The sequence below is a fragment of the Typopeltis vanoorti genome, chromosome 13, assembly GCF_054136105.1.
Source record: "Typopeltis vanoorti isolate ZY-2024b chromosome 13, IOZ_Tvanoo_1.0, whole genome shotgun sequence".
Lineage (NCBI taxonomy): Eukaryota > Metazoa > Arthropoda > Arachnida > Uropygi > Thelyphonidae > Typopeltis > Typopeltis vanoorti.
The window spans coordinates 31960642-31969488 of record NC_143561.1 but is presented as its reverse complement, the minus strand read 5'-3'; the positions used below and the strand labels follow the sequence as shown (position 1 = coordinate 31969488).

General features: G+C 35.8%; 1 protein-coding gene across 1 annotated transcript; it reads left to right on the top strand.

The window, feature by feature from the left end:
* The first annotated feature begins 420 nt into the window (after positions 1 to 420).
* Taf2 (TATA-box binding protein associated factor 2) lies at positions 421 to 4452 on the top strand. Its single transcript, XM_090402401.1, has one exon. It carries the CDS (start codon positions 554 to 556, stop codon positions 4199 to 4201), a length of 3648 nt encoding a protein of 1215 aa, XP_090258527.1. The 5' UTR covers positions 421 to 553; the 3' UTR covers positions 4202 to 4452.
* The last annotated feature ends 4395 nt before the right edge of the window (positions 4453 to 8847 follow it).

Sequence of the window (8847 nt, the reverse complement as noted above, 5' to 3'; positions counted from 1 at the left end):
TGTTGTGACGAGTTTTCGGCGCCATTGTTAAGAGTAATATTCTACAGTTATGTTATTAAATGCTGTAGTACAATAAATACACTAAAAACTACAATAATATGCTAAAAGTACACCAATAAATCTAAGAAAGCATTCAATGAAATCAATAAAAATCACTATCTCTCAGGAGCATTGTAACAGTACATTTTTACTCCAGATAGCTTCGAACCTCAAAAAATATATACTGTATTCCAACGTTCATGAGAAATGAGGTTAAATGTAGTATCTAACCTCAGGTCTTTTCTCCAGATGGCCTCGATCCCAAAGAATTATATCCCACATATTTATCAGAGTCTGAGATTAAATGTAGCTGGCGCTGCGTTTGTTTATTTTCATTCTTGCACTTGTTGAACTTGTGTTTGTTTGGTATGGTCGGGAAATGATAATATTGATGTGGAATATGCTTATACAATTGTAATTGGTGGCATACTGTTGCTGACAGTGTTAATCTACAGATGCTAAATATACGCACGAACGCCATTAGGCTTGTGTAAAAGGCTGAATGAGTTAAATCATGAAGAAAGGAGAAAAATCAACGGATGCGCAGATTCGTCCGTTTAAGTTATCTCATCAAGTTTTGTGTATTACCAGCATAAATTTCCAGCGACAGTCTTTAATTGGGTTTGTAGAATTAACAGTTATTTGTTTAAAGAATGACTTACGTAGGATTAAATTAAACTCTAAGCAGTGTCGCGTATATCGTGCGACAGTAAATGACACATATGAGGCATCTTTTACTTATCACGATCCCACGTTAGAGATATGTCAAGGAGAAGCTAAACAGCGGAATTTGGATTTCTTTAGCGCATGTCATTTATCAGCTGTTAATTCGGTGGATTCCGATCACGGTTCTGGAGAAGTAAACATACGTATACCAAACGAAGCTTTGCATTTAGTAGCAGAAGGCAAACAGCTTCGTATAGGTCTAGAGTTTTCTATAGAGAAACCACAGGGAGGTGTTCATTTTGTTGTACCCGACACCGAAGGTACTCTTGCAGAAAGAGGTGCCCATATGTTTACATATGGATATGAAAATTCTTCACGATTGTGGTTTCCATGTATTGATTCATATTCAGAGCCATGCACGTGGAAGATGGAATTTACTGTTGATGCAACAATGACAGCAGTGTCCTGTGGTGACCTCGTAGAAACAGTGTATACACCAGATATGAGAAAAAAGACATTTCATTATCAGCTTTCAACCCCAGCTTGTGCACCTAATATTGCTCTAGCTGTAGGACCATTTGAAATCTTAGTTGATCCCTACATGCATGAAATAACACATTTTTGTTTACCTCAACTTTTGCCATTGTTAAAGCATTCAACTGATTTTTTACATGAAGCATTTGAATTTTATGAAGAGCTTTTATCTAGCCAGTATCCATTTTCATGCTATAAACAAGTGTTTGTTGATGAAGCCTATGAGGATGCATCACCATATGCTACAATGACTATACTTAGCACAAATCTCCTTCATACACGTCAAATTATTGACCAGACATATATCTCAAGAAAAATTATGGCTCATGCTGTTGCAGATCAGTTTTTTGGATGTTTTATAAGCATGTACTCCTGGTCTGATGTGTGGTTACCAAAAGGTATATCAACCTATTTAGGAGGATTATATTATAAAAAAGCCTGTGGAAATAATGAATACCGCTTCTGGATTCACAAAGATCTCCAATCTATAATTGACTATGAACAAAAATATGGAAGTCTAATTCTAGATTGTAGTGCAACCACAGTCAATGGCACCAATTCTATCCAAGGAAAGGATGGAAATTTTTTTTTTCCAACCAAGCATCTCCACACAACATCACCAATTTATAACAATATTCTTTGGAAGAAATCTCATTTGGTAATACGGATGTTAGAAGACAGAATTGGCAGGGTTCTTCTGCTTCAAGTTTTCAATAAATTATTGTCATTGGCAAGTTCAGCAGCTCAGCAAAAGGTAACAAGCAATGTTTGGTTTAATATGTTACTATCAACTAGTAGCTTTCAGAAAGCTATTTTCACTGTGACAGGCAAAGATATTAAAACCTTTTTGGAACAGTGGGTACGTCAAGGGGGTCATCCAAAATTTTTTGGCACATTTGTGTTTAATCGAAAAAGAAATACTGTGGAACTTGAAATTAAACAAACAGACACACAGGCAAGAGGAATACGGAGATATGTGGGCCCATTAACTGTAACTGTCCAAGAGCTAGATGGTACTTTCAAGCATAATCTTCAAATAGAAGAAAATGCTACAAAGCATGATATCACTTGTCATTCTAAAAGTCGAAGAAATAAGAAAAAGAAAATTCCTTTGTGTACTGGAGAAGAAGTTGACATGGATCTAAGTGCAATGGATGCTGATTCTCCAGTACTGTGGATCCGCATTGATCCAGAGATGCAGCTGCTACGACAAGTTATAATAGAACAGCCTGATTATCAGTGGCAGTATCAGTTACGATATGAAAGGGATGTAACTGCTCAAATTGAGGCTATTGATGCACTTGAAAAATACCCCACTCCTGCTTCCAGATTGGCTCTGACAGATACTATTGAAAATGAACACTGTTTTTATCAAGTTCGTTGTGCTGCTGCAAACTGCTTAAGGAAAGTAGCTAATGCCATGGTAGCCACGTGGGCAGGCCCTCCTGCAATGATGGCTATATTCCGTAAAATGTTTGGATCACATTCCTGCCTTCACATCATAAGACAAAATAATTTCTCCAATTTTCAGCATTATTTTTTACAAAAGACTATTCCAGTGGCAATGGCTGGATTAAGAACAGTTCATGGTATATGTCCTCCAGATGTCCTTAAATTTCTCTTAGATCTTTTCAAGTATAATGACAATAGTAAGAATAAATTTTCTGATAATTATTATAGAGCAGCACTGGTAGAAGCATTAGGAGAAACTGTGACTCCAGTGGTGTCTGTTGTGACTCAGACAGGGCAACCAATTACAACAGATTCTATTTCAGAAGATACAAAATTAATATTAGAGGAAATAACTAGATGTCTGAATATGGAAAAACTCTTACCTTGTTATAAATTTAGCATTACTGTTAGCTGTTTAAAAACAATCCGAAAACTTCAAAAAATGGGACATCTTCCAAGTAATCCTTCATTATTTCAGGAGTATGCTGCATATGGTTTATTTATAGATGTTCGCCTTGCTTCTATAGAAGCATTAGTTGATTTCACCAAAGCTGATGGAAAGATTGAAGATTTAAACTTTCTTTTAAATATAGCTGAAAATGATCCAGTTCCTTTGGTAAGATACCATGTGTTACGGATGTTAACTGAGAATCCTCCATTTACTAGGACAGATCAAAATCCAATGAACACTGAGGATCTGGTTGAAAGGCTCTGGAAGATGATGAATGTACAATATTATGATTCTCGGTTACGGTGTGCTGCTGTTGACTTTTATTACGTGTTATATGGTCGCAATAGACCATCGTGCCTCCCAGTGCCTGAATTGGCAGTTGTTTTAAACTTAAAAGAAAAAAAAGCACGTTTGAATACGAATCTTGTAGATGATGTAAAAATGGAAATTAAAACTGAACCTGTTATTAAAGAAGAAAATATGACACCAGTAATATTAGAAGAAATGCAAGTAGGCGAGCAAGTTATTATAGAAGAAAAAGAAGATATTATAGTTACTAGTGGAGAGAAAAGAAAGGCAACAAGCCCATTGTGTCAGTTTGATGAACCATTGTCATCTGTAGATGGCAATGTGAAAGAATTTGTTATTTCAGAAAAAGAAGGAATTAATAAAGTTAGGGTTAAGGATACATTGTCATCACAAAGTGCTGTTTTGTGTCCATCAGCATTACTACCTACAGCATCAACAGTGACTACTTTGGAAGGGACAAGCAGTAGTCTAGATTCCTTATCTGCACCTGCTTCATCTTGTGCACTATTTCGTTCATTTGATGTATTTTCTGATGACTCTCTATCTAAATCTTTACCTGGTATCCAAGGTTCCTCTGGGCATCAGCCCACTGGATTTGATTCCAGCATGTTTAAGAAGCCATCTCCAGATACACCTGATACAAGAACTGTCCCATCAGATGAAATAGATTTGAACCAGTTAATTAGACTCCACAAAGACAAGAAGAAGAAGAAGAAGAAAAATAAGCATAAACACAAGCATAAACATTAGAATTGTATACATATTTCCCTAAACAGTTTCATTTTATTAATGACCATCTTGTACATATGTAATATTCACATTTTTAGATATTTTGCTGTTGAAGTGGAGACTGTAATGTGGACATTAGCAGTGTAAATATATATGTGTATATATATACAGACACACAGAGTAGTACTTACAGTGGAAAAGTAAAAAAAGGTATAACACCTTTAAATATTTTTAAGCATACTTAAGAGCCAAGTATGAAAATCATATCGTAAGTGGACAAAGAAAATATAAATTATTTTTAATTCTTGATGTTTAAGTGATTTGACATGGCAAGATACAAAGTAAAAAAAAGAGAGGAAATTTTAATATAGATTATGCCTTGCATAGTATCATAGGTCAGATATGATTTAAAGCATTATTTTTCTTCAATATTTACTTTGAAGTTTATATTCTCTGATGATGTGTAAGCTTATTATCATCAGACCTCCATGGAGTCAAAAGATTCATTGTGAGAAGTCACACATACCTCATCATACCATGCCTTAAATGCATTCACTGTCTACATTCACCACCCTCAGACAATGCATTCCAGTCACCTATCACTCTCACCATGCAAATATCCTGTTATCCCTTTGCTCTCATGCTCTTTATATTGCTTCCAGGGATGACCTCTTGTTCTCTGCTCCCATTCAGTGAAAAACCTCATCTACATTAATCTGGTAATAACCCCTTACTGACATCTATCTCCACCCCCCCCCCCCTCTCCTATCCAATAGCCTATGCAAATTGCATTTTCTGAATGTGCCTTCATACTTAACATTCTAGAAACCACCTTAGTAAATCATCTCTGAACCCTTTCCAGTATTCTTGTCATCATCCTTATGAAAACCAAGTGAGCAAATCTGTGCTGCTCAGTAATCCATATGTGGTCTGATCAAAGCCTTCTAATATGGAACCATTACATTTTTACCTTGGCACATCAGTATCCTGCACGTCATTACCATAATCTGCTGTGTTTAAACTTTCTTTTAAATATAGCTGAAAATGATCCAGTTCCTTTGGTAAGATACCATGTGTTATGGATGTTCACTGAGAATCCTTCATTTACTAAATTATTCATTGACAACACATCAGATTATGCAGCTGTGTTGTACTAACAATATTAGTAATGTTTCCCCAAAATTTTAGGTTCTTTTCACCATCTTCTACATTTTTCCTAAGATATCCCCACTAATTTTATACTCTACATCCCATCTTCCTTCACGAATTTTAAAACCTTGCACTCTGCAGCATTGAACTTGCTTGTCAATTTATCCAGTCTATTTAATATTCTTGCAGAGAGAGTGAACATTGTTTTCTTCTTCACAGTTCTTCCCAATGTTTGATCATTTGCATTCTAGACAGGATCCAAAGGGTATCGTTAAAATCAGTTGAGCTACAGAGGCTGTAGCTTAATCAATTTTGAAGGATAGCGTATTTTTAGCAAAATCCATAGTGCAAGTATAGCTTTAGTGGGATTAACACATGCTTAGGTTCATATTATATTGCTAATCTTGTTGGATTACATATATAGTATTATAAAAACTTATCTAATTTAGTTTTTTTGTTTCTTTCTGTTAAAAACTGATTTAATATCCTCCACTCCTCAAAAAATAAAAAATATATAAAAAGTTTAATATTAAAGATACCAAAAATTAGTGTTAAAAGTAGGTTATGTAAGTGATATAAGAAATAAGAATAATAATCCTTGGTTATCCAAGTTTGTTTCACCATCTTTAAAAACATATTGAATGACAAGAAGCTGATCTATAAAGAAGTTTTTATTAGTAATTTAATTTCTTTTAATTAAAGTAAAAAAGAATCTGAAGAAGATATTGTTACACTAATTCATCCTTAAAATAATGTCCATTCTGTTAATTCATCTACCCTTAATTTTATAGCTGTGAAAGCTTACAAAGAAAATTTTTATGATGCAAAAGAAATTATTCATTGACAACAGACTAATTCTTGTGCTTGGACTCTACCAGTTTTCAAGTCAAAAGTCAAAGGATTTAACACTAGGGTTATAATGTTAGCTATGAAACACACCTCTTGATATAGCAAAGACTATTAGTACTACATCATATAAAAAAAAAAATCAGCTGACGCTTTTTTTGTTCCTGTATAGGGAGTAGGCAAGGCCGTTTTAGCCCTATCTAACTTTTGGATACTGAGTGAGCAGTTCAATTTCCACTGGTAGCCAATCAGAGATAGCTGGCACAGGCCAAGGCTGTCATTAATTAATCAGTACACAGTGAAGACGATGGCTAGCAAGTGCTGCCATCTTATGGTCTCTAACCCTAACACAATATTTTTAATGTCGGAAAATAGTGTGGGTTCGATGGCCGATTTTCTTGAGTTTCTGGGAGAAAATATCTGCTTGCCCATGCCAGAGAATGACTAACTCGTGAACCGGTCGAGAAAAGGCTTAGAAAATGTTCCTCTAGTCAGCAACTAGATTCGAACGCCTTTCGTCGTGCGGTCAAGAGCCGTGGAATGCAAATGGCACTTCTATTGAGATACACAGGCTCAGTTGTACATCATATTAGTATTATTATTATATTGGTATCTCCATGGAGTCAGAAGACTCATTGCAAGTCTACATGATAATTTCCTTCCGTTGTGTGTGTGTGTTTCAAATCAGGAATTGGTAACTTGTTCCCCATCCACATGTTACACTTTTTTCCCCCCTATATTCACTATTACAATGGCTGCACTTAAAGATTATATGGATATCTCTTTTATAAAGAGAGAATGAAAAATTTTAAAGTTTCTTCAGTGAGCAAACTGGAATAGTATAATTCGTGAATATATAATATCAGTAAAATCTTGTCAAGATTACTAGTGAACACTTTTATGTCAGAAATACATATCAATACTTGAAGTAGAAAAAGCCATCAAAAAAAAGGCTGGGGACTACAGATGTGAGTGTTATGAGAAAGAGTAGATTGAATAGATGTCATCAATGGCAGTATAATATTAGAATGAGAGAAGCTTGTGAGTCTGAATCTGCTGCCTTGGTATGATAAGATAGAAGAAGGGCCATGAATGTCAATGAGAAAGATTAGGCCAGAGGAATGGTGTGCAGTTTATTGATATATGGAGGGAATTTGATGGACAAAAGGACTTTTATATGCCCAACGGACTACATTTAAATGGTTTTGGAGTTCGATGCTTGCAGAAAGTGTTGTTTAGTGAGGGTGTGGTAGTGCAAAACCAGGAAAAACGAGATATCAGGGAGGATGAAATCAAGCATGTGTCTTGCCACCCCTCTGATAAATGTATACAGTAATGATTATTCAGTGTTGAATGGGATTTCACAGGTTTCTGATTTGAATGCGTTGGTAATGACATTACCCAAGAGCACAAAGGGATGTTGAAATGCATGTACACAAATGCAAGAAGTATCAAGAATAAGGGTAAGGAGTTTTTGGCATTGGTCAGCTCAACTTGGCCAAAAATTATAGGCATCAGTGAGACACCTGGTTGAGTGAAGATATAGTTGCAGGGATAGAATGTAAAGGATATTGTATTTTCAGGGAGGATAGAGGGAACAGGACAGGAGGTAGGATATTGCTGATGATAGCTGAAGAATTACAACAAACAAACAAAATTAGAAGTTAAAGAGGATTTTAGGTCTGAGGGAGATGGTTCATTTGAGGCTGCCTGGTGAGAGATAGAGGCAAATAGGACATGACACGTTGTTGGGTGCTGCTATAGTCGAGGGGAAGATGTAGATGCCACTTATCAGCAGATTAGCACAATGAGTGTAGTCTGAACAATTATTATGGGAGACTAACTATGGGGGATATTGATTGGAGGGAGGAAAGGGGGCATGGCAAGATGGAAGTAGTATTTATACAGTTGCTAAGGGATGGTTACAAGAAACAACATATTATAGAGGGGATAAGGGGTTTGAGAGTGTTGGATTTGATAAAAGCATCAGAAGATATATCCATAACCAAGTAGACACCTGCCTTCAACTATAAGGCTGGTGTTTATGAGAGACTCAGGAGTCATCTTGGAACAGTGCCATGACTTGAGAAGCTATAAGGGAAAAATGTCAGTAGTGCATGGCAAGTGGTCAGAGATTATTTGAGGGTAGCAGTATCAGACTGTATACTCAAGGTCAGGAGGATAAACCCAGTTGGATTAAGTGGATGAGAGTAGAGATATAAAGTAGGAGCTGCAAAAAAGAAAACTTTTTAGTGAGAGAATATAAAGAAAAAATTGATCAGCATACTCATGAGCATTAAAAAATACAAGCAAGAATGGTGACTAGTTTGGTAAGAAATGCCAAATCACAGGCTGAAGTAAACCCAAAAGCGTTTTTTTTTTTTTTCATTATGTAGCAAGTAAGAGGAAAAATGACTATGGTAGGATGACTTTAAACAGTGTTCATGATAGGCAAGTGACCAAGCCAAAAGAAATAGTTGAGTTGCTGAATGATCATTTTGCAAAGGTATCATCCGGGTGGAGATTTTACAGTTGCTGATGTCACAGATACACATCAAAATTGAGGTAGATGAACAAGAGATGTTCATCATATTAAAAAATATGAATATGAACACAGCAGTGGGACTGGATGGAATATCAGCCCATGTACTACGTGAATATGTCTAAGTCTC

Bases quoted from the DNA above. Each gene is read 5' to 3' on its own strand.
- Taf2 (XM_090402401.1), top strand. From the start codon at position 554: ATGAAGAAAGGAGAAAAATCAACGGATGCGCAGATTCGTCCGTTTAAG.